The sequence below is a fragment of the Paralichthys olivaceus genome, chromosome 11 (assembly GCF_024713975.1).
Source record: "Paralichthys olivaceus isolate ysfri-2021 chromosome 11, ASM2471397v2, whole genome shotgun sequence".
Taxonomy (NCBI): Eukaryota; Metazoa; Chordata; class Actinopteri; order Pleuronectiformes; family Paralichthyidae; genus Paralichthys; species Paralichthys olivaceus.
Window position 1 is genome coordinate 20,618,594 of NC_091103.1, and position 26,378 is coordinate 20,644,971.

The 26,378-nt window shown below is 39.9% G+C and overlaps 2 protein-coding genes across 2 annotated transcripts; both read right to left on the reverse strand.

The window, feature by feature from the left end:
- Window positions 1-156: 156 nt before the first annotated feature.
- wdr95 (WD40 repeat domain 95) lies at window positions 157-22,056 on the reverse strand. The gene is made up of 30 exons (XM_069534004.1): window positions 21,680-22,056; window positions 21,032-21,239; window positions 19,780-19,833; window positions 19,630-19,704; window positions 19,400-19,465; window positions 18,696-18,926; window positions 18,055-18,140; window positions 17,833-17,925; window positions 17,698-17,743; window positions 17,554-17,600; window positions 16,649-16,766; window positions 16,477-16,546; window positions 15,798-16,038; window positions 15,602-15,707; window positions 14,682-14,833; window positions 13,890-13,992; window positions 13,666-13,769; window positions 13,506-13,585; window positions 13,351-13,405; window positions 13,219-13,263; window positions 12,796-12,856; window positions 8,935-9,097; window positions 8,763-8,849; window positions 8,606-8,664; window positions 7,827-7,959; window positions 7,667-7,706; window positions 7,148-7,236; window positions 5,857-6,038; window positions 5,624-5,724; window positions 157-5,513 (listed from the first exon to the last, which is right to left on the reverse strand). The coding sequence occupies exons 1-29, from the start codon at window positions 21,844-21,846 to the stop codon at window positions 5,656-5,658; spliced, it is 3,030 nt and encodes a 1,009-aa protein (XP_069390105.1). The 5' UTR covers window positions 21,847-22,056; the 3' UTR covers window positions 157-5,513; window positions 5,624-5,655.
- Window positions 22,057-22,179: 123 nt separating this feature from the next.
- tex26 (testis expressed 26) lies at window positions 22,180-26,372 on the reverse strand. Its single transcript, XM_020088499.2, has 8 exons — window positions 26,232-26,372; window positions 24,611-24,714; window positions 23,758-23,842; window positions 23,494-23,656; window positions 23,236-23,392; window positions 22,910-23,095; window positions 22,666-22,827; window positions 22,180-22,572 (listed from the first exon to the last, which is right to left on the reverse strand). The coding sequence occupies exons 2-8, from the start codon at window positions 24,633-24,635 to the stop codon at window positions 22,439-22,441; spliced, it is 912 nt and encodes a 303-aa protein (XP_019944058.2). The 5' UTR covers window positions 24,636-24,714; window positions 26,232-26,372; the 3' UTR covers window positions 22,180-22,438.
- Window positions 26,373-26,378: the final 6 nt, after the last annotated feature.

Below are 26,378 nucleotides of genomic sequence, written 5' to 3' on the forward strand. Positions count from 1 at the left end.
TCACTGAGGCAGCCCCGGCGCATGGTGGGAAATAAAAAAATGTTCACCGTTGCCTTCAAGTGCCCCTGAGGAACTCCTACATATCCACACAAGCAACACGATCACAATTAGCTGTTCATCTGTGAAAGACATGATGACACATAAACAAAATCTTATTTTCAATTTAAAAAAAACCAAGCTGTTAAAGTGACAGTTCACCCAAAAAACAATCCACTAATTATCTACTCACCACTTTGCTGATGGAGGGGTGGGTGAAGTGTTAGAGTCTTTTGGCGTTTCAAATTAAATACAATTGAAGTAACTGGTGACCAATTCTTCCATTGTAAAGTAATAAAATAACAGAAAAAGACATCAAATGTCTCCATACTGCTCGCGCGGTGTCATCTGAGTGTCCGTAATCCCTGATATTCAAACTCGACTTGAAACTATGTAATTTATGTTTTTAGTCTAAATTTACTCTGATGTCCTCCTCCTAGTTCTCGCAATACTTATTTCTTAGTTCTCACTAGAAACTCCAAAAGTGTTTTGTGGACTCAAACACCTTATCCCTCCATCAGCATAGTGGTGAGTAAATAATGAGTTCATTTTCATTTTTGGGTGAACTATCCATTTAAGTTTGTTCAGAAGTGAATCATAAACTTCACAGCCCACACGGCAAAATTGTTCTGGCCCAGATTTGTTTACCACATGGGCCACTTTAGGTTCAAATCCAGATCACGCCTCAGCTAGAGCACTGCGTGTTGGCCAAAAAAGGCCCACGTTTGTTTTGGGACATTTTTTTCACATTCGCTATTTTCACAAGTGTAGGCTCACATCCATTTTGTTACGGCCACAAGAAGGCCAGATGTGGAACACCATTGCCTGAAGTGGTCCACATCTGTATCTGGGAGGGCCCACGCCAGGATTTTGGAGAAACCCAGGTCAAGAGTGAACCTGCAAGTTGTTACGTCCACCTTGTCCCAGTTTGTTTATTAGCTTTTTAGATTATTCAAAAATTACTGAACGGCTTTACACAAAACTTGCTTGGACGGGACGTGGGCCAGGAAAATAAAATGTTGAAAAAAATCAAGAATATCAAGCGAACTATACGTTACATTGTCAGAATTATTCTCTGAGTGAAGAGACTATGTCTCCACCCCCATTCATATGGACTATGTATTTGGGTTGAGCTATAGTCTTGATACAATAGAAGACAATAAACGAGTGTGTGAAATTTGGTGCAGCTTGATTGAATTTAAAGGAGCTGTTGGGTAAAGCAGATTATCCAGGAAATGTCTCTCTTTATGCAGCAATAGTTCAAGATTCAAACCAATTTATATATTGATGTTAACAAGAGCAAAGCAACACATCTGTACAGGAAACAGCAAATGTTTGGCCAACTACTTGGCCTTCTGTTTGGTCTATTTATCTAATTTGGTGCCTATCAATAATTGCTAAACAATAGTTGATTAGCCTCCTCAAAAAAAAATCCCATGCAGCCTGGCATTTCAGGAACGATTTAGATGTCTGTAAAATCCTGAACCTTAACAGATGTTTTTTCACTGCAGACATTTTGTTTCATGACAGCAGAGAAACTGAATGAATCAAACATGACTCTGTCCCCCACTTAGGTCTCTGGATTTAGAATTGGGATGCAGCCGTTATTAATGTCACGAAGAAAACCTGCTCTTCTTGGAATGCGTCATGTTAACATGTCTGTAGTGGAAAAGGTCAGTCAACGTGCAGACACGGTGTATGGTTGAGTTTTAATGACTTCACTTCACAGTCTTCCAGTTCGACTCTCGCTCAGCTGGTTGCTATAGTCGCAGTGCGAGGAGCAACAAGGAACATTTGATCAAAACTTTCTTTGTTTTTTCTTGCTTTGTCAATTTTGTTTTACGCCCACACCGACTTCACTATGTGGTTCAGTGGCATCAGTCTGAGGAGTTGACACCTTTATCATTGTTATAAGAGCACAGAGATTAGTCACATCATTTGTTTCCTGCAGAACTTCAACTTGAGTGGGAGTTTAATAAGCCTCAGTAATCGGAATCACCTCTGTTGGTTTGCTGGGCTTGTAAATATGTTTATTTACTATAGTTTAATTATCGAGATACTGTGTTTTCTCTCTTTTGTTGTATCGTCATCTCAAAACCACACACACACACACAGGGTGCATCATGACATGGGAATTTATATTTGTCACTTGTATTTTCTTGCTGCAGATGTGTGAAGACTCAGGATAAAAGAAAACTGTTTCTTTCATGGATTTATAAAGGTTGTAAAGAGCAGAATAATCCTGCAGAGAAAGCAGAAGCGTTTCAGCCCTGTCTAAACCTGACACAGTTTACCCTCTAAATTATGAGGATTGTTCAGTTCTGCACTCATATCATCACTGTGGCTCAGGAGGAAGAGCGGGTCAACCACTGACCAGAAGGTCGGTGGAAGGCCGACTTCAGTTTGCATGCCAAAGTGTCCTCGGGCAAGACACTGAACCCAAAATTACATATTTAATATGAATGATGTGTGACAGAAAAAAAACTTTTATATGGAAGTGCTGTATGAATGTGTGTGAAATCATTACATATCAATGCAACCAATTTTACTTTATTTGGTATTTTTGTACCTGAATAATCAAGAGCAACAATGTGGGTTAGGATTCTTTACAAAACACATTTAACTCTTAAAATAAGTTAATTAATTCTATTTATGTTATGAGGCCCACAATTCTGGCAGAATGGGTGTTGGACTTTCTGTATATGTGGGAAACTGTTTTTCCGACATCCAGTGAAGGCAGCATTCATCCAGATGAACTTTGATCAGTGCACATTTGTGACAGCGAACACGTTTTTCTCCCAGAGCTAAAAAACTGCAAAACCAACAGAGAGTCACCCTGAATGTGTGTCACCACTGACAGTAAATGAAAGAGCATGTTTGTGGACAGTGGCTGTTATTTGATTTTTTACAGAGGATTTACTGCTGGAAACAGAAGCAAAGTGTCTGCAGTTCACTGACACTGAAGAAGCTGCAGGTTTTTGTCTAATGGAATTTAGGTCCTGTGTTTTTTACTTCTTGTTTTGAGAGCTTAATATGTCCTTAAATATTTAGAATCTCCACGATCATGTTTTATCCTCTGAGGGAAAGAGCCCCCTGGCTTTCACTTCAGCCTGGGTGGAACTAAAACACACAGACTTGTGGAGAGCTGTGACCTATAATTTAGAGTTCCCACCCAGATGATTTCTGACTTCCACTTCCTAAATCACAGTTTTCTTTTTCCCTCTGTAGGTGCTTAAATTCACAGGAACATTTCTGAATAATTCAGAGCTCCTGCTGCTGTGAGGATAATTAGTTTATGGAGGCTAATGTTTGCTGAGATTAAAAAAACAAACATGATGTGTATAACCTGCCTTTGGTTACTGTTATTGTTAACATTAAATATTGTTAACATTAAATTGCTCTCGCGCTCACACACCCTCAGGAGGGGGAGCACTGCACTGTCTGTGTGTGTGTGTGTGTGCGTGTGTGTGTGCGTGTAAAGGATGATAAATTGCAGGTTTTCAATGAATGGAAGCTCTACAAAATATAAATCACATTGTGAGAATACTGGATAGACTGAGTAAAATTGTATTCACGCACTGTTCAATACACCTCATCTTGTTTTGTCACACTTTATTTTGCTTGCACAAACATGACTGTGTACCTTTATTACCTCTATTCTTCACTGTCATGTGTTCCAAAATGGCACTGATGCACAATTTGGTATGCACGCTGATTAGCTGCAGAGAGTCTCTGTTTTCTCTCTTGTAGCCTCAACAGGCAATTTATACCATGGTGAAATCCATCTACTGATACAGCTCCCAATTTGTTAAATACATGAAAGTTATGATGAACTCCTACAGCCAGAGCTTTACTTCAAACTCTGATGAGTCAGATGATTTAGTTTGAACAAGTGTGAGGAATCTGAACGTCTGCAGGCTTTTATTGATACTATCTTGTATGCGACAAGATCAGATGAAACATTTATTACAGAGATAATTCATCATATCTCCAAGATAAAGAAATGAATTATGTAAATTTGAGCCATTATCACTACAATTGTAATAATCCTATTTTCAGAATCAGGCAGTTTGCTCTGTGAGATTAAATCGTCAGTACCACAGCCAGTAGTTTTCCTTAAAATGCTGGCTACAACCGATCATTTTAATATTAAACCTCACAGCCTTTTAGTTCTGTTTCACCCTCCACCCGCAAATGAAATGTCATATTCATGCATCTGGTGTAAAATGCATCACCCCATTGTCATGCATCTCATTTAAGATGTCTTGAAGAAGGCCAGGTGGGGGATGGAAAAAGGCTGAGTAATTAAATATGATATCACTTCAGGATCTTGGCTTGGTGTATGTACATGGTGTACATTTGCTGAGACCGGGCTGAAATGTGTGGCTCTTCAAATCAAGCTTAATTCTCCAGTTTGTTGCTTTCTTTGTCAGTCGTCTGTTTGTTGCCAAGCAGGTAGAGTACAGTCAGTTTGTATAGCTTTTTAGGCAAATCTGTCTGCTTAAAGTTGAGGCCACAAAACCAAAATAATGAGCCAATAGATATTAAAGAGGTTTTTAGGGCAGAGAGGAACTTCAGAGCCACAGCACCTCAACTACGAGGGACCTCTCTCACATGCAAGTTCTTACACAATCCATTGTTAATACAAAACTATTGCTGCATTAAGTCTGCATTAGTTTAAAGGTTGAAAGAGAACCTGTGGTAACCGTAGAGAGGACCCGCTCCTGATGTAAATATAAAGTATTTAAATAATATTTAAGGGCCCATTCCAGGGTAAAAAAAACACCAATCCATACAATTTAGATAAAACCCACTATAGTGAAAACATTGCTAGGATTATTTTATATTAAATTTCCGCCAATAGATCCCTTTCACCTACATTTTACAGACTGGACCTTTAAGTATTTTACTCAATCATATTAGAGAATATCTAAATGAGCTATTACTATTACTTCACACATTAATGCATTTTGGTAGAAAAACACTCACTAGATTGGTTCAATTAAGTCTCAGGAAAATGTGCACCACAGCCTGAAGTCATAAATGTGGCTGCTGCTCCATTCTAATGCTAATGAGGCCCCCATGCTTTCCTGGTTCACTTCATGCAAACATTAAGGTGGGCATTTGTGTGTGTGTTTCACAATGTGAATGAAAACAGCCTGAGGTTTATATGAAAAAGGTCTATTGTTGAAAAAGCCCACATGATTACATATACCCATAATTCTAACCATTGTTTCAGTACATTTGATTTGTGCTTGCTTCTTCCTTATTATAGCGGATGCTGCAGTTTTCCACATGTGATCAATACAGTTTCCTCTCATTCAGTGGACTGCAGTTCCTCAGTGCTGCTTATGAGAGGATCGATGCGAGGGAGCGAGGGAGAGGTCAGGTCTTGCGGTGGCTCCACAGTATAAAAGCCTTTCAGAGCGCCGCCGTTCGATAGCTTGTTAGTATGCTCGGCAATTTCATGACAGAGTCTGAAATACAAAAGAAGGCACACACACCATAAGTACGTATCTTGGAATAATAAGTCTGTTATAGGACTTACACATATGTAGTGTTTGCAGTTCTAATGGGTATAACTCACCCAGGCTTGTGTTCCACTGGGTAAAATGTGTTTTAATCTTCCTCGATGTCTGGTTCACTGATGGATGTCGGCGGAAGTCTCAACCCGCCGTGCGTCGCTGACTGTAATTATGCCACGAGAGGAGCAGGCAAAGTTCATTTCAGTTCAACATTTGGACAGTGAAGACAGAGACAGGCGAGAACCTCACGTCGCTCAGATAATGAGATAATCATTCGTGAAATAATGCGGCTCACCTGTTGTTCCCCTCCATCAGCCTCGGCTGTGTAATGGATTTCATTAGACTGCCGTGCTTTTACATTTGTGGTTTCATGAGCTGGGATACTCAGAGGATGAATCAGAACCTCATAAGGGACGGCGGGGTGCATCCAGGAGGACTGGATGTGGGTGCTCCAGCTCTCAGATTGCCCAAAGGTCCCTGTGGATCCAAACTCTGCATTTTAACGTTTCACCAGATTGTGACAGCAAGAGAGTGTGACACGCAAAACTGCAGCTTCTTCAAATGTCACAATGTCTGGATGCATTTGAAATCATTTTCTACAGTGGCGTCATACTGTGCTGCACCCCCCTCTTCTGCTAACATACACACACACACACACACACACAACTAGGAGGAGTATATGAGTGTACATTTAGGCAAAAAACATTGTGTAAATGATGCAGTCTTTAGCTGAATTTGAATGTTGGGACTACAGGAGCAGTATGGAGACATTTTCAGTTTTTTCTGTTGTTTCTTTACATTTGAAGAATTGGTCACTTTTTACTTTGTCTTTAATGCTGTTTACCCCTGAAACTCCAAAAGTGTTTTGTGGACTCAAACACTTCACCTACCAATCCATCGGCACAGTGGTAAGTAGATAATGAGGGAATTTTCATTTTTGGGTGAACTATGTCTTTAATCATCGTTACTACTTGTCAAACCCCTTGCCCTAACCTTGACCTCAACCTTACCTTAAAACATGTCTGCACCTTAAAATGTAATGATTTACATAATGAAGACAAGTCCCCAATACCTGGACCACACACATTTGTAATTGTGCACATTTACTTGAAGACAGCAACCTGCCCAGGGTAAAAATACTTCATCACAAGTGAAAGTTCTGCATTAAAAATGTTTTCGTGTGTGTGTGTCTGTGTGTATGTTATTATCAACAAAACCTAATTGATACACTCTAAACCTGAGGCAAGGTAGTAATCTTGCGTAGGAGGTCTGATTATTCACCAGCTCTTAGAGAAAATATAATTAAACTGCCATGTAGTTTTCAGAGTGCACTGTACTTAATGGTTCTTCAAGTTGACAGGACACACTGCACAGAGTGTGGGAAGATTAAGCGGGCCACAGGGGCCAAACAGCTCTTTTTTTTTTTACCCCTGGGGCCCCTTGTGGGTTAAGCCAGCCATGTGAACAACATAGGCACAAAGAACTGCTTTACCTTGAGCACTTGCTCAAGATGAATGTTGCTAATGTTGCATGGAAATTGATGATGCCTGGAACGAGGGGACTGACGCATGCAAAACGACACCCACCTATGAATTCTCCACGTGAGCTCCACAGACGCACGGTGTAGTCTGTGGATGAGGTGAGCACCACTTGATCATTGTGAACAATCTGCAGGCTGGACCAGAATAAAGAGACATGAGACCAAATGGGAGAGGGCATTTCTGGCAGAGCACTCTAAATCATCCGCTGTGTTGATGCGTCTGATGGTGAATGCAGCCCGGGCAGCATCTCACCTGCAATGATCATCTGTTCGAGACCTTCCCACACACACACACAGTCAACTCTCACCCTCACTCAACCTCACACTTTGTCTGCGGCAGGAGGAAGTTAAGCTGTTTGTGCTGCCACCGACACCCCAGACTGAGAATGACTGGTTCCACACACGGGGAGTTTTAAGCGTTCAACAAGCTAAAGGTTAAGGACACAACCAAAAGCCGAATTGCTCTTTGACTGCAGTCGGTCAATGATTTTTTTTTTTTATCTGATGACAAGAGGAATTAAGTCCATGAAAAGTGTCGGGTGTGAGGAGTCTGAATTTCACCTACCCAGAAACTCTGCTGGTGTGGGCACGCCAGAAGTTTTCAGCTTAATGAATGGGAAAAAATACTTTTTTAAATGTAAGCGAGCATGTTCAGTTGTCAGCACAGCTTCATATTTCCACTGCATGTGTAATTAAAGGCAAGAAAATAAAATAATGAAGCCAACCTCTGGGTGATTTTTGCTCGGGGGAAAACTTGCTCATGTTGAAAACGTAGATGTAACCAATATGGTCAGCAGCATAGAGCAACGTGTCCTCGTCTGTTTTAGCCAGTTTTGTTATTTTCTGCTGGAATCTAGACTGTGAAATGGAAATTTGGGGAAAAAATTCACAAAAATATACAAATGCCTGTACAATGCCACCAACTGCTATTTGTCATTGTTTGGCATCGGCTCTCTCTCAATCACACAGAATAAAATGTAACACATTCCCCTGGATAATAGTCCTCTCCAAATAAAATAATCAGGCAGGCAACACATGGTAGAAACTAATCATGAGGAAAGTAAGTCTATGTGAAAATGAGAGCACCTCATACTGTGAAGAGCCATTGTGACCAGTTAACAAAACACAAGTGGGACAGGATAGCATCGCACAAAGTTGTTGGGGGATTTGTGTGTCTCTTGTGAAAATCATTAACATTATTATGCTGTTTAGCCTGAAAAGACGCTTTCTGCTTTATTTGGGAGAATTTCATGAGCACATGTTTTATTTGAGCTTTGGGGAGGTGCCCCAATATTCATTCACATCCCGGTATTCAGGGTCTCTGCTTTGCAATGGCTGCAAGAAAGGCACCTTCCAGTTGTTTAAAAACTATGCAGCAAAGCACAGAGACTGAATTATTCTTTAATCAGCAAATTTGAAGAAAGAAAGCAAAGTGAAAGTGGAGCTCCATTCCTTGACATTCAAAAGTCAAACTAAGGAACATTGTGGAATTAAAATATCTTACGGCTTTGAAGCTGCTCAGGAACTTTCCTCCGCTGAGCACTTGCCAGATATTAATACAACCTTTACGAGAGACAATACATAATTCACACTGCATTAAAAGACATTGTCGTAAAGTGAAATCATTTGTTATAATTAGTTATTAATCTCCTAACACTCACCCATGGCCCCGGAAGACAAGAGAAGCGTGGCAGAGGAAACCTTGAGGTTCTTCAGGAAAATGATGCTTGGAACACTTGAGTCCAGTCCTGCAGAAACACAATGTGCTGGTCACAGGGGATTTTTTTAATGAATGCAGCAGATTCATGATTCAGTTTGAAGCTCCAAAATGACCTTCAGCATTTTGGTATTCGGCTGCATGAGGGGTGACAAACCGACTCTGTATCCGTCCAGAAACCACATTCCACACGATAATCTCTCCATCATAGCTGCTGGTGGCCAAGAGAGACGGCGGGCACTGTGCCACACAAAGGATGTCGTCATTATGGCCGTTTTTCTGAAGAGAGACAAAATGTGAGTGTCTCTAATGGCTAGAACATATTAAAGTTTAATTCAGCCAAGTCAAAATAAAATGCAGTTCAACAGACAATGTGATCGAGTTATGAAGCAATACTATCTTTGTTATGGCGGCAACAGCCAAATATCTCAAGAACACACATGGTTTCACACGTGCAGCTGGACGGAGGAATGAACTGAAAACATTTTAGTGGACAAAAGTCAGCTGTGGCCTCATAAAACACATTTTTTGAATTGCGAATGCGATATCTCAAGAACACCTCCAGGGACTCATTTAAAATTTGGTACAAATGCTTTTCAGTCTTGTGAACACAACATCTCAGGAACCTTGAAGGATTTTTTTCCTTGGTTCACTTGGACTGAGAGAAGAAGTGATTCGATTTTGGTTGCTGAGGGTCAAAGGTCACCCACGACCTCCAGTTCTTGTGAAAGTGACATGTCAGGAACACTATATCAAATGATGCCATGAATCACTTTTTCCATCTCTTCAAAATGAAATCAAATGTGTTAAATTAGTTTTAACACATCCCAGCAGACATATAAAAAATGCAAATTATGTCTTAAATTGTATCTCTACTAAAACCAAGGTGCGAGAACAACAAGTTACTTTCCAGAGCCAACCATCAAGTTCCTCAGTTACCGACTGCTGCTGGTGGAGGCTTAAATTTATCAGACATTGCACAGACATAAGACATTTGACAGACAGGATGTTGTACGGGTTCTTTAACCTTATCAGTTTATAAATGATCAGGGTGCACACCTCAGAGAATTGTATGTCGAAGGGTTGCCAATTAAATATGGGTTTTCTGAGGAGCTAAGGAGTCTCATTAAACTGCTGTGAGGGAAAAGGATGAAAATAATGTCAGAGCAGCTCTGTGCCCAAGTGTGCCACACATTCTGGTTAAGCTGAGTTGATATCAAACGCGTGAGCGAGCTGACAAGCCAAACATTACTCCTGCTGCCTCACACTGATACAACCTGATTCATCTTGTTCTTTATGTCCTTATTTTTCACTGAGCTCAACGGGAACGTTTGCTCGGAGCGACGCTGCAGACAAGGAGCTGTAGACAGCATGAGACAAACCAGCAAAAGCAGAAGGGATTTTTAGCCTCCATTATATTCCATGTCACTGCGAAACATTAAGCTGAACTGGGCCACGTTTTGAAATATTAATGAGATGCAACACAAGACTGACCATCTGGAGGAACAGAGGAATTCACAGTGAACCCGAGCCTCGGCGGATCAGAGGGGGGCCGATATTCAGTATATGGGACAAGCCATTGATCTTTCTCCTGCAGGCCATTAATGAAAAACAATTTCAAGAGAGGGCTCTGTAGATAATCAAAGGGGTCTCTTTTCTTCACTGCAAATCTAATGCAATCTTTTTGCTCTTTTAATGGGCCTCAGGGGGGGTTAGAGGAACCAGCAGCCATATTGAAAGAGATGACAGGGGAAGTCCTCCAATGGATCACTCAGCATCAGAGAATCAGCTTTCAATTCTTCACCTGTTGGAGGTAACATGGCCACATTACACAGGTGAAATTAGATAAAGAGGCTGTGATCTATTTGGAGACTGATCAAAAAGCTGAGAGATTGATTCACCTTCAGAGAAGTGGGCTGTTCTTATTATTGAGCTTAGGGGTGATTATAATGCAGTGAAGCTTTGCCAGATTATGAGCTGAAGTGGTTATTGAATCTTTTAAGCAGTGCAATATGTATTGAATTATTCATATGATGCCGATATGATAAATCTTAATTATTTGTGATGGTCTGCAGACTTTTCTATATGTTAATGTACAACAATCTGCAAAAGTAACGATGTTCCCATCATCATTCCTCTCCCTCTCCCTACATATGAAGTACCCCTTGCTGGGTAGTGTCCCCTCAATACAGAGCCACAGTCTTCACTTCGGAACTGGGACACCAGTCCGCTACGTCACCAGCAGCCAATTATTACAGTGACAAATAATATCAACTAAGGATAATATATAAACAACCATTATCAACCAACATTACAACCATGACTCATCCGACCACTATGCAGGACAAATAAACATAACAGTCAACATGTCCTCCACACTTGGAACAGTAGGTCCCCTACCCACAGATAAAACCCATAGGAGCTGACCTGTCACTGTAAAAATACGGTTAAGGTTTGTTCTGGGTTAAAATAACCACTGTAATGGTTACAGTAATAGACATGCAGTTAAGGCTAATGACCCATTCATCATCTCCAACCCCCTCCTTCCTGCAGCTTTTGTCATGTATGTGTCCACAATGTTTGTAAATGCACAGTAATCATGCAACAAAACTTTTGCAGCAAATTTGAGAGAGGAGGAAGAAATAAAATGAAGATAAAATACTGAGGTAGCCTCTTGAGACATTGTGGTGAGGGCACTGAGGGCATTTAGTGCACAGCCTGTGTACTGAACTGATAAAACCCTCCTCACACTTCAGTGAGAGCTCAGACTCTCAGAGCACAGACAACAGGTCAAAGCTTGGCTGCACTGGCAAAATCCATGTGATGGGAAGAGCTCAACAATGTGTGTGAGGAAAAATGTGACTCGATATGATCAATTGATAGTATAGTGCTGTAAATAGAATATACAATTATATAAAAATGAGAATAAACCTTTCAAAATATAGAACGTAATGAAAAATCTCAGAGCTGGGAGACTTGGAACAGGGAAAGAAGAAGAATGAAAGGGAGAGACAAAAGGAAGCTCACTGCTGGAGTTAAAAAAAATTCTGAAAGCAATGCTGAACAAAACAGGGCAGAGATCAGGGACACTTTGTTAACCATTTCTCTCTAAGCTTTTTCCAGACAGTCAGCAAAATCAATTCTTAGGACTGAGACCACTGTGTCCTCTGTGTGTCTGTAATGTGAAAATAGAAGCAGCAGGTAGGCTTCAACCTCATTGTCCTGTAGGTGCAACAGTCACCGAGGTAAAGAATGGACAGAACTGGCAAAGGACACCCAACTAGTCAAATATGATATTATATTAGTTTATTAGAATTCACATTTATGATTATTATATGTATCATTATAATATGGATATGTTGTATGACAGCATTTCAATGGTGTTCGGCTCCATTTGGGGCTAATTTGAATTGTCTTTACATTGCTCAGCTCTCTGATTTATAAGAATAGGTCATATTTTATAAGCTGATTATGTACATCCTCTCTTTCAATGTTTATAATCTGAAACATGTCCCGCAAAGCTGTCAAATAAATGTAAAGATGTAAAAAGTGACATAAAGTTGCATGTGCAGAACTTTGTACAAGGCCTGGTTAAATACACCAAGATCACTTCTACTTCTGGAAAAGGAGAATTAATAATTTTATGAGACCAAATGAAAACAGGTGCTCCTACAATGACTGTTATAAATAGATAAATGCATTAAGGTGGAACATGGGTAACTGCAGAGCGAGCTGGCGCTGTTTATTTTCCCGATGAGTTTTTGGTCACATATTCAGTTCTCAACAAAAAGACACATTTTGTCCTTTTGATGCTTTCAGCAGAGAGAGTTGTGCTTTAGAAATGGTAGCGAATAACGACTGAATCCCTCAGATTTTTTTTCGCCGCTGTCATCGAGTCTCCCTGAAATACACGTCTCATGGAGAATACTAACTCAGAGCCCATCGGAAAAACAAAACATTTTCTGTTCATTACTCACCAGGTCGTCCTGCCACGGAGGCTGCGGCCTCTGGACATGACGAAGGTCCTCAGGCATGTCCAGGTAAAATAAGAGGAGACGTCCATATAATGAAAATAGTGGCTTGTAGAACCTCATATTAGCACATTCATATTCTTCTTATTAAACTGACAATGAGAAGAAGATTCATTTGAATGTGCACACTATTTCCCACAATTGTCTGGTTTTATAATGAAATTCAAAACAGCTGATATGTGGCATGAACTACCAATCTTTTTTTTCACTCCATCAGAAAGGACTTCAGTTGGAAATGACAAGGTAAACAAATGCAAATGGCACAATATGATGGAGGGGTGGAGGAATTGGGGAAATAATGGGAATGTGATTTTTGAAATACAACTGTCAAATAACACCTCATGTTCCGTCTTTTCTTTCATACTCACTGAGTAAATGTCAATGTTCCTGTCCCGGCCGACAGACATCACATAGCTTGAAAAAATAAATTGCACAAGCTCAACATGGATTCAAATTTACACTGAGCCGAGAACATCTGCCAGCAATCAAATCATGACTCACCCGTTCCTGTGAACTTTCATAAAGATGCAGTCACACACTTCGCGACATTCACCCACTACGCAGGAGTGAAAATGTTGTTTTTTTCATAATAACTGGATAATGCAGTGTTTCAAACTTTTTTGTTTTCGGTGAGGAATTTTATTTATAATACGCACCCTTCTTCAGCGTCTTCAAGCACTGACCATTGTTAAAGTTCCAGATCTTTAAACATCCATCTCTTCCACCAGTGAAGAGTCTGTAAACACAGCAACATGCTGTGGTGTGATAAAAACAGATTCTGAAAAGTGAAACATATCAGATCTCCACACACTGTACCTTCTCCCTTTGAGGTCAAACGTCATGCACGTGATGGCGGACTGATCACGTGTGCCACCAAACTCAAACATCTGACGACCGCTGTCAAAATCCCAGACTTTCACCTGGAACCAGCAACAATATCACTTGTACAAATTGAATCATGACAAAAAAAAAACTGTATTTGTTCTCTGGTCGAGCTGGGCTTCTGTGCTCGTGATGTTGTAAAGTAATAAATCACTCACAGATCCTTCAGTGCAGCTGACAACTTGACGGAACTCCTCGCTGTAGCCGCAGCACGTCACAGGCTCGTTGTGTGAAACAGTCAAACGGCTGCAAATCTGTGGCCTTACAAAGGGAACAGATACTGAATAACATCTGGGTTAACATAATAGAGATGCAGTCATCTCTGAGGAGAAAATATCTAAAAATGCTCATTTCCAGCTCTATGTTTTTAGACAGACATAACACTGGATTACACTCTCAAACACAATCTACACATAGAAACACATTCTATAAGCCTACGTGCTCATTTTAAAAGTTGTGCTAAAATGCTGACTGGAATGGAAAGCATGTGCCGTGAGGAAATAAAAAAGCTAATGTTGCGAATAAAACGTACTTGTGCAGTCGCTGAATGACTAGTAAACCTGCACCATTGCTTACTTGTACATTGGAGTACATTAACTGCCTATAGTACAACTCAAGACGACTGTTCTGGGAGAACCAACTGCGCTCGGAGCAGATAAATGTATAAAGAAATGAGCTCAACCCAGAAGAAGAAGGATCCGCCTGATGCCTGAGATTTTGTCTCGCACAGATTACTTTCACGTACTTTAATCTCATTCTTTAAAACTTTAAAATTGTGTTTAGTATGGACATCTGACAGTCTAACATTATTTATATGACTTTGAAAATCTGTATTTTGGCCAAGAGTGGGATGTTTAATCTTCAAAATCCTCAGTTGTCCTTTTTTTCAAAGTAACTTCAGAACACATTGGATTTTATGATGAATAATGCACAAAGGCACAACAACCAACCTTATCTTGAGTGAGAGCACAGCCATGCAGTCTGCGGCGATGAAGAGCGATTTCATGGCAGACGAATACCAACACGCAGATATGTCTCCATGAATCCCGCTCGCTTTAGGGTCGACCATAAACAGGCAGCACTGGTCCTGAATATCCCAGATCTGAAACAGAGGGGTCACCCAATGAAGAATGAGTTCATTTACTAAAGTAAAAGTAAGTAAATGTAGAAGTACTGCATTTCAATTCATACTTAACTCAAAATACAGAAGCAATGGTATCATGCACAATGGCTGTTGTTACTGTGTTACTCTCAAATATGGGCTATTACATGACCATTAGGTTTAACTGTATCGAGAAGGATGCTAGGACAAAGCTGACCCCCTGTCTCGCCAGGTTAAAGTGAATGGAAAAGAAAATCCTTGATCTATGTACTTTATTCGGATCCTCTCAAAAATTGTTGTCCTTGGATCATGCCCCACCCCTCTACAAAAATCAGATGGAAATCAGTTCAGTATTTTTTCACAGCCTTCTTAATGGAGGTCCAAATGCATTATTATATATATTGATTATACATTTGTGAGTTAATTCTAAATTTGTAAAGTAACCTTTGCTGGCATACTAAAAACAGTAAAGTAAACAGTATCATATCTTCCTCTGAAATAGCCAAGCTGAAGCAAAAAGTTGCCTGAAGTGTGATGTAGATGTGGCTGCATCTTTTATCCACACTAATAAAGGCTTTTTATTTTTCCACAGCAAGAGTGCCTTGTTTTATTTTATTTTTTTGGATCTAAATTTATCACCCCTCTGCCATAAAGCACCTTGTGAGACTTCTTTTTACACATGTATCGCTCAATATATCTATATATCTTACTTTATAGTACCGGTACGGTAATTCAAATGCTGAAACATAAAAAGGAGTCATGTCTCACTTTCACAGCGCTGTCACTGGAGACAGAGAAGACGTGACTGTCCTCTGAGGAGATGCAGAGGTGGACGATGGGAGCAGAGTGGCCTTTCAAAATCCCATTTGGTTTCCTAAAAAGAAAAACAGAGCCAGGAGGAGGTGACTTTTTTAGGTTATGGTTCATGGTCTTGAAGAAACCCTGCTGAATTCTGCTTCCTCACCCTGAAAAATGTGGGTTCCACATTCGTATGAGTCTGTCCATGCCTCCTGTGACCAACAGGCTGTGCTTCCGACAAAGGTCAAAGGTCTTGACACCTTTGTAAATGTTGAAAACCGTCTGGTCGCAGGACGCCCGGAGCTGTGGGGTCCAGCTCATCTGCACCTTCTTGGTCTTCCCTTCATAGGAGGACTCTCTGATCTCACTCAGCTGCTGCTCGGCATCTGTTAAAGGCAGCACTCGGCCTCAAATAGGGAAAAAAGGTGGTTTATTACAAGGCCATTTGTGTGAGCATCGATCAAAATGTGCTTTTCGGAGGCAGGATAAGTCATTATCAGAATAAATGACTGAGCTGGTAAGTGGACATGCCCACGTACAAAGGCGACACACACACACACACACACACAGGCATTTATTGGTGAATGTGATAAATGAGTCATCCCTCACAGCTCTCTGCAGGCTGCCTCTTGTTCAACACTGAGTACAATAGTGAGGACTTGATATTTATTTACCCTCCATTGCCGTGTGCATCTTTTTTGTGGCTCTTTCAGTACAGAGTGTGTAAGAACAGACGTCAATACGTCTTTTAAGTACAAAAATACAAATCTTGGCATTATTTGCAATCATCTGCATGTGCTGCCAACAAAGAAAAAAATCAAAGAGACAAACTGAACATAAATTACCTATAACAAGAGAAGAGCATTCTTCATTTGATGAGGAGACAACAGCTTGGAAACTTGGAAAATACTTGACCTGAATTCACAGGGAGGAGTTAGTTGTTCTGTCTATTCCAGAATTATTCTTTAACAAAAATGTAAAAAAAACATTACATGGTTTGTGCAGATTTCACATTACCTGTGTCACCCAGTCATGATGAACCTTCCATCTGACAAACGTCACATTGGGAGACATCACCGCGTTGTCAATCACTATGTTGGGAACATTTTCAACCTTTGGTAATTTATTCCATAACCTGTGAAAAGAGAAGTTGAGATGTTCAGTCAGGACTGAAACTGTTGAAACGTTTTCAGAGACTGGGCTTCACATTGGTACACTTATCATTTCTTTGTTCGACGGGGGAACTTATAGTTGGAAGCAAAGGTATAATTTTCAAACACATATTTGAGACACTCACTCACAACCTTGCTGTTTGTTCAGAAGTCCATTAAGGTCGAGCGAATCAGTAACTGTGACACTACTGTGAAAAACATGCTACTTGTTCGCATCCAGCTGACACTAGACCCTAGAAGGCACTACATTAAACTAGATCAAATTCAAGTACAACTTTTTAAGAGTGCAATTCAATTCAGTCCTGAATCATTGTAACAACTTGTAAATACTGATTTTATGATTATTTAAAAAAAAATCATTATTAACAAATGAATTCATTGGAGCTCAGACAATTATCATTAGAAAATGTTATCATAAATCATATTTCATTATACTTTTCTAAATATCTGCCAAAGCTAAATGTTTCATATTTTTATGATATGATCAAGTGATATTATAGAAAGAAATAAAAAATTACGTTTGATCAGCCAAGAACATAGAAGACAAATAAGAAACTAAACCAATCTGATTAGCTGATGATGGCTGATGTCTCCTTTGAACACAGCCAAGACTCTAATCTCTGACATTGAGTAGCTGCCAGAATAATGTTGGAAGAGATCTGATAGGATTACACTATAAAAAAATATACTTTATATAGTAATAATTCCATTATAAAAGAAATATGTAGGTCTTTAGAAAAGCCCATTTACCTGAGTGTATCTCCAACAGAGGATATTAAAATGATGGTCACACATCCCTGAAACACAAAGACAAAACTTAACATCTCACTGTGTCAATTGAGAGGAATTTAAAAGGATTTAGCCTTATAACATTGTGTTTTTAAAATGAATTACCTCCATGTCTCCATACAGAATACAACACTTATCAGGGCTGGTGCAGCTGTGAGGAAAAAAAACACAAACTGTGATGTAGGACTTAATGGGCCATTTTAAAGATACAGAATGTTAACATGTAGTTTGGTCACTCACCCGTAGTCTAATGTCAGAGGAACTGTGTCCAGAGCATTGATCTGACAATACGGCTCCAGAGTGGTGAGATCGTAAATCTGGATCTCTCTGTCCCTGCAAGTTAACAAAGACATGCACCATGAACACACTTTGCAAAATCTGGCAGATGACAAGAATAATGCATTTACTCCATAAGTGATTCAATCTTTATGTGATTTATTTCATTGCACCCTTTCTTAATACCCTGTTGCAATCATCAGCTTGTTGTACTCAGTCATCAGAGTGAAATCACTGGCCCACTTTGACTTGCTGTTGGCAGCGTCTTCGATCTGTTGGGGATAAAGAAGGAACGTGACGAAAACGCAAACGTTCTTGTACATGAGTTCTGCGGGGGGAGAGATCTGCAGTAAATACTATAGTACATTTTAAATGGTGTCAGCTAGTGTTTGTCAGAGAACCTACAATAAGTAACCGTATCATTAAATCCCATGCAAAGAAGCAAACCAACACTGTATTAATTCCACTAACAAGTATTTAACCATATATTTTTTCTGTTCACCCATAGAGCTCCACAGTCGCCCCCCAAAACAGTGTCCTGCAGTAAATACCCAACAGGACAGCAAAAGTCAGCTGCTAAAAATAGCCCCCAGCGAATGTATTGTTTATCCCTGCTTGAGTAACATTAGCTAAAAACTAGTGTCTAAAGAAATGTGATTCTTAAAAAGAACCAGTGAGCTGTTCTGTAAAGATTTGTGTCTTCAGGCTGAGAGCCACAGAGGATTCAATTATCCAGAGATTCTCTAACACATTGTTGGTTTTAGTCCTTTCATGGGACGAGTCGACTGTAATACAAATATTCATAGTATTAAGGTAAATTTACATACAAATAAATGTTTGGTCCACTGAGGTCGGAGCTCAGGGCTCCAGAAGCAAACAGTGCCGTCTTCTCGCAGCGTAACGATGGTGCCATCAAGGGTTGACTGGATTCTGACGATGGGAGCGCCCTGCCCCAAACCCTTCGTGGTGGCAGGCAGAGTAAAAGCCACCTGCTTGCTGCGTCTCACACTTTCCTCCTTCTCCTTGTGCTCCTGCAGCATGTGAGTGCAGAACTGACCCTGCATCGCATTACTGAGCGTCAGAAATGGTTGTGTTTGGCCTGTGTATCCTGCATATTCACTACTTCTTCGACTCATGTTTAAAAAACAAATCTCTTACATTTTACCAGATATCTACTGTCTGATAATCTTATTTACATATCATTTTTCAGCTTTTAAATTAATGCAACCTTTAAAGTCAAGTCATTCATCAATTTGCATCAAGATAATTGTGTTTGTAGTGTTTGAAAAGCAGATTAGCCCAAAACACTGTGTGCAGGTCAGTTCCAGTTACACTTGCTCTACAAATCCTAAAGGAACTTCAGCTGCAGAAGAAATCCAGTTAGTTTTATTTTTTTATATGGGGGCTATTTTTCCATCACAGGTTAGTGGTGCTGGCACGCATGGAAATGTATTAGAACTAAGGCGATTCCCCTTGCACTGAATAAAAAGGCTGCATGCTTCATGAGAGACAAATATGAATTTCATCTCACCCATGAAATTCTCCCTTGGCCTGAATAATCTATCTTCTTAAATAACGCTTGAATCTGCTCGTTGCTCTGTGAAATTCAAAAGAACAAAAGAATAAAGAACAGTGACAGTTATTGTAAATTGATCATATAATTGCAAATGCTTGTCCTTAATTGCAAAGGAGCGAGACACGGAGAGCACGGAGGGAATTATGAGGGACAGTGAGATAAAAAGAAATGTCAGGCTGTCTCACTGCATTAGGCAAATCTAAACACTTCTTCACTACACGTCCAAAATTCTTCGCGTCGATGCATCTCGAGCCGAAGTCCTATAGGAAGAAAACACAGTCAGTATGTGTGACCCCACCATCAGTGTGTTTCTAAAGATGCAGATCGAGCACTACCTCAAATGTTTGTTTCAGTCTCTGCAGGTTGTCAAGTGATATCGTCTCATCAATCTTATGGAGACAGGAACAACAGAGATTTTTTTATTAAAGCATTGAGCCAAGTTGATTGAATACTGTACGAGAGGAGCATGATACAGAATCAAATAGTAATTTTAATTAGCAGAAAATGTTCCTTCCATTTTTTTTCTCTCTGCACTCAAATCCACTCACCAGGCAGTTCACAAAGTCTGAGTGCTAAAATTACAAACCAACATTAGGGAGGAGACATTAACATGCTGCACGTTTAAACTGGAAACTGTGTAATTATCAACACACACCATTAGGGCTCCACCTCTGAGGATTGATGACTATGTGTAATGGCCACAACAACTATGACATGTCCCTGAGACGCCTGCATCAGGCCAGATGACAGGCCGCACTCTTTGCTTTAATGGCCTTCCGTCATTCTGACACAGTTTCCTGGCAACGGTTCCGTGAGCCGTGACACCCTTTGATCTATCATTAATAAATAACGCGGATAAACAGTCTAATTTCTCAAGGATGTAACTGGAGTCGACGTTTCCCTGCGGGATCTCCTGAACGGTTGAGATAATTGTTTAATCAGTCAAAGTGATGGAAGTGCTAAAAGCATTCATATAAACTCGACTGCTTTCCAAATTTCCTTTATTGGGAGTTGCATAACTTGGAAACTTGTGAGCCTGTTCTGCCTAAACTGTTATGGCACATTATTCATTACATTAAGCAGGAGAGAGTGACTGACATCTGCGACCGCTACCGTCAGACGGTGCATTTGCAGCAACCTCCTGCATCGTTCTATCATTCCTGTCGGCTTGAAAGCTTGAATTTGAGTCAGCTGGGGTTCCTTTGGAAGTAGCTGGCTCAGCAACTGTGTTTGTTTTACTTTGGCCTGAAACGTGGCCGTCCCCTCCCCAGCCTCTGGGATATACACTGTCCTGCACTATGTGCTGTCGGGCTGCAAGCAAACCGATCATGAATTTAATTTAAAATGGCATCTTTGGCTTTGCCTCACATTCGTATTGCAGCTGGTGAGATATTTAAGATGAGTTTGAGTCTGCAGGCTGGTGTGGTGGCAATGTGACACTCTAGTGACACCTTGAGGCCAAAAGCAGCTAAAGGCATGGCACCACAGTGGCAAAGACAAATGACACGTTTTGATAAGCACAGATACATTTAAATAGGTCACATTTATTCTTCTGATTTCACTTCCAGATGTTTTTGGAAAGTGTACCTTGAGGCTGCAGAGTCTGCGGATTGAATTGATACTGCGGTGCTGTCCTCTCATGACTGAAGGCTTATCTCCAAGTGTGACAGAGTGTCTTCGCCTGTTTTGCCTCAGCAGCTCTCGGATCAACCATTCAGGCTGCCCTCCACCGTCCTCATCGCCCCCACTTCTGGGCCCAGACACGTTCCTCGCCCTCCCCTGTTCCGAGAGGATGCTGGAGGATTTGAGATGTTATTCTGGTGAAATGCATTTCCTCTTCTTGTGGTACATGTTGTCATAGGTAAATATTTTAATTTTTTAAATCATAAAAACATAAGGAACGTATTGTATCTTTACAAGAGGTCATACAAACTTTCAGAAAGAAGTGCTAGAGGAAACATCACAGAAATCTATTTGTACTGTGTGTCCCATGTGAGCAGACTTCCTGTGTAACATCACATATTACTCAGTCCTGCTACAGATGGCTCCAGCACCATGACAACAGTAAACATTTTCTTAAACGAGACAGAGATTAATGCTCGACAATAGAAAGGTAGAAATATGGTCTCATTATGGCTGCTCTCGACATTACAACCTCAGATCAGATACATTTAGCATTAAATTGAAATGGTTTGACAACTTTACTGTAAGAAGATCAACAAAACAGCAGATTACCTGGTCACATGTTGGGTTTCTAATCTTCCAGAAGCTGAGGAGGAGCGAACCCTTTTCCCCATATTGTTAGACGATGTGTACTTAGAAGAGGATGTGGACGAAAAAGCGAACTTTAAAACCCAACATTTCCTCAGACAGAGCTCCAAACAGACGTTAATCAGACACATCTGACATTAGTCTACCTGACACTCACTCCAGCATTACACCTGAGAAGAGCAGGTGGCCCCATGGTAACTAAGAAACCAGGCGTGACAACTGAGACAACTCAAAACAACAGGTCCTCTGTGCTTACAGAGAAACAGCTTTGTGATCATATTAAATATGGATTCAAACTATTGTTGCTGACATTGCATCAGTCAACTATTGTTCAGGTTATTGTAATTTCGTTTGTTTTATTGAACATTAATGTATTTTTATGCTTTTATTGCTGCTGTATTTTTAATTCACACATAATTCATATCCCTGCAAAACAGAAGAATAATGACTCAAACAAATGTATCGCTGGTGATATTTCAAGCAGATAGAATTTATTACATTGATGCAAGAAGTTTTATTCTGTCATATTTTCAAACTGCAGATAGACTGCATAATGTCACATTGCAGAATATGGTGTGATTAGACAAAGTTGCACTCAAAAATAAGCATATCAATTCTGTGAGATTCTGTATTATATATATTATCCTTTTTGAGATTTTTGCAACAATATAATAAATTGCACAAAAATACAAAACCCAGATTCACAAACTCGAGCATTTAGGTTCAGACAGGTCCTGGCCAGCTTGATATCCGCTCAGGTGAGCAGGACTTAAGCACAACAGCTGGAAGTTTATTTTCCTCCGCTCCACTGTTTGGATAAGCATCTTTACTCATAAAGGTTTTGACAGCTTCCTTTTCTGCAAAATCAAGAGATGAAAATCACAAGTTAGATGCCTGTCAAATTCTGTAAGCAACTTGTTGAAATTCTCAGAGGCGTAAGCGACGCTGACCTCCAGCAGGTAAAGTTCTGTGTAAGCACTGCAGCTCCTGGGGAAACAGAGACTTTACCACAGATGCAACATTCGTGACTCTCTTCCCACAAAACCGGTCGTAGGCCGTCAGGTCTGATCCTCTCTGCTGAGTGTGGACATGCCGTTGCACAACAGTTGGAACTGAAACACACAGAAGATCAAATAAGAGAAATTATCACAATCGCGTTTATGTGCATCATCAGTGTTTAAATATTTGTGGTACCGATGCCGCAGCGGGTCCTGCTCGGGTCTGCGTTGCAGCTGTAGTGAGAGCGGTTGCCCATCAGTTCAGGTTTTGGCTTCGGCTGACGATAATTGTCCCTCATCTCTGTGTCAGGGATGCGAGGTACGTGACGCCTGCTGTGCAGAGGTACAAGTCGTCCTTCTGCATTATTAACGTGATCACATCCTGTCAAAAATAAGGTCACAGCAAGCGGAAAATAAACAGTTGAGAGAAATATTGTGACTACAGTGATGGTTTGATTTGTGCTTGCATGTCTTGGGTTATTCTAAAGTGCTTTCACGTTATGAATAAACAGACTTCTATACCTTGAGGCTCACTTGTGAAGTCACATCTGTATGTGGAGCAGTACAGTGCTGTCAAGGCCTTCTGGATCTCCCCCTCAGATGGGGGACATTTCCAAGGCAACTGGACATACTCAGGGTTTTGTGTAGCATCCCTAGGCAGCCTCCACGTCATGAAAGACTGAAGGGAAATGGCTTGATTTGAAGGTTACGATACACTGTGAGAGGTCGAGCATGGCATACAACTGCAAACATCAAACTGAGGCAAAGCCAAATACCAACCTGACTGGGATGTGGGTTGTTTCTCCTCTGTCCCGAGGCTGTTCCTGTGTGAATGCATTCAGGTTTACAGGCTGCCTTCCAGCAAAACTCCTTATGGTACACAGTTGAACCAAATGGTCCAGACTGTGAAGTAGACCCTATAAATGATGTTGACATCGGGCACCTATAGCAATGCATCAACAAATCATTACAAACACACACACACACACACACACACACAGAAATTTAAACTTGACCAGAAGCCTAGAGGCTCGTTATACTCACAGAAGCACCTCTGCAGCTGAGTTTGGCCTGAAGACAAACTGTCTCCTGTGACACGTCTCATACGGATCCCACCACTGTTCCACCTCTACAAAAGAATTCACTGTTACATCACAACTCTGAATTCTTTATGTGCAGCATACACCTGTCACTGTGGGTCAGGCTGCAAAGACTCTGTTTCAATGAATGTCAACATGGCAAAACATGAGCTGGATTCACAGGCTGGGAGGTGGGAGCAGAATACAAGGTACAACTTAATAAACCTAAATCAATCAAGCATATAAGTAATTACTGCTATTATATTTTTTTGTGTTTTCTATAATAATAATAGTGTAACAACGCAAAAATTTAAATAATTTATAGTTTTCTTTTCTCTGATTGTGGTTTGTTAGAGAACTGTTGTGTTTGTATCTCAACTGCAAAGATAATGCTTTAAGTCTTATTTTTGATTTATAAATTTCTATTTTTTTCACAATATGAACTTTACATTAAATAATTTCAAAACATTTTATCTGAGAAACATTTTCAAAGATTGGACAAACTCAACCTTAAACTAGAAAAACAAGGTTTTGGAACCGGGACAGTGGAAGTTAATACTTATACCTTATAGCATTTCTATGAAAAGAAAAAAATTAAACGTAACACTCTGATAATTACATTTACAATGCTGTATGAAAATTAAAGCATAATTGCAGGAATGATCATAAAGTACATGACTCAGGACCAAATAATGTGTGGAATTATCCCAACTTCCCAACACAGTCTCAGTGCACATTATAATGGAAATTAGCATATTACTTCCTGGTTATATTAACTCATTTCTTGCTGTCATTACACATCCTTGGTTTAACTTTACCTTTGGCTGCCATTGACGACTGCATTGTGTTAGAGTTGGTTCCAGTGTAATAAAAACCTTTCCATCTCCACTGCCAGATGAAAGTTCACTTCACGGGAAGCTTTCTGAAAAGTGAATTTGACACAGTGGGTGTAAAATTTGAGCTTGTAAGTATTAAAAAGTTTCCCTCTCAAGTATTAGTTTGAATCTACACAGAGGCAGAGTGGATCCCAGCAGGATGTTTTCTAGGCGCTGTGGTTATGGAGACCTACAACACTTGAATGCACCCAAGCTGCTCAGCAGGGGAGGTGTTGCATTAAAAATGTAAGATTGTCACAGATGCAGAATTTACATCTGTTAAGGATGGTGGAAAAAACTAAGTGCATTTAGGTAAGTACTCTTCTTGAGTAACACTTTTAGGTACTTTGGGTGATTACATTTTAAGCCATAACCTTCAACTTTCCAAAGAGAATTATTACACTTGTAATATCACGTTTATAATATATCTGTCTATATTTGAAAGCTAAGATTAGATTTTTCTTTTAAAATTAAAAACATTGGATCATCATTGTATGCACCCTGTCAGTTCCTTCATGCCTGAGGGCAAATTTCAATAACACAACAAACAGTTTTACATTTTCCGCAACACATTAATGCATTATTGATGGTGTGAATGTGAAGCCTATGAATAGAGGTGACTTTTTTGTTTTTTCTCTTTTGTAATGTATAAGGTATTACTTTGATAAAGCATATGAGAATTACAAAGGGGTTAGGGTTAATAAAAGTTTCAAGGTATCAGGTACACGGAAAAGAGATGCTGTGGGTTAACGTTTAAAATGTACATTTTCAATGCTGTGAGAGTAACAACTACATTTTCATCTTTTCCATTGTCATCACAACATTCATCCATAACCTACAAGGGTGCATGGGATTTCATTCTACCTTTATGACCATAATGATATTTGATTATATTTGAATATATGTATTTCTGTAGTCTGATACATTTGTAATTACTACAAGATTAAGATTAAGATTTGTTTAAAATTAGTCTTAATCTTGTAGTAATTACAAATGTATCAGAATACAGAAATACATATATTCAAATATAATCAAATGTAATTCAGATATGGTCATAAAGGTATAATGAAATCCCATATAATTAATATAACAAAAGATTAAATATCAGAAATAAGACATATTTTATTTTTTGGTAAGACATATTGCACAATCCCTCCCCTGGTAATTTTTATATTTAATCTTATTTTCTATTTTTCTATTTTTTTTATCTATACTTGCACAAACGCACCACAGCTAATTCCGTGTATGTGTAAACCTGGTTGTCAATGAACCCCTATTCTGATTCGCAATTATATTTTATGACACTGAATGCTTGAAAAACTTTTACTTACAAGTGTAACTTTCTAAAAACAAATAAATCTCATCACACAACATGCAAGTCACAGTGTTCACTAACAAACTGAATGTTGCAGTGAGTGAAATCTGCAATTTAAACCTCAGCTAGAAGATTTCCACTTCATGCACTTGAGGTTTTTTAAGACACACGATGGACAGATTTCACTCGATCACATTATCTCCAGTGGAGAATGTGTTTTATTCACACCAACACACACTCTGCACTTACTTCCCATCGTTCTCTGGACCTTCGTGCCTCTCTTCACTGACATTCAGCCACTGGCTGTTTGTTATTCAAGTTTAGCGCCGTCGCCCCCTCGTGTTTTCCAACAACCAGCAGGACGGAGAGTCCGCGTCCAATGAGATGATCCAGCGA

Excerpts from the sequence above, each read along its gene's own strand:
- wdr95 (XM_069534004.1), bottom strand. The coding sequence starts at position 21,846 with ATGTGTCTGATTAACGTCTGTTTGGAGCTCTGTCTGAGGAAATGTTGG. Across the intron at positions 18,927-19,399 it reads GCCAAGGGAGAATTTCATGG|GGTCAGTTCTGCACTCACAT; the intron begins GTGAGATGAAAT and ends AATGCGATGCAG. Across the intron at positions 15,708-15,797 it reads TGGAACCCACATTTTTCAGG|GAAACCAAATGGGATTTTGA; the intron begins GTGAGGAAGCAG and ends TTTTCTTTTTAG.
- tex26 (XM_020088499.2), bottom strand. The coding sequence starts at position 24,635 with ATGCAGTCGTCAATGGCAGCCAAAG. Across the intron at positions 23,843-24,610 it reads GTCGTCAATGGCAGCCAAAG|AGGTGGAACAGTGGTGGGAT; the intron begins GTAAAGTTAAAC and ends ATTCTTTTGTAG. Across the intron at positions 23,096-23,235 it reads CTTCACAAGTGAGCCTCAAG|GATGTGATCACGTTAATAAT; the intron begins GTATAGAAGTCT and ends TATTTTTGACAG.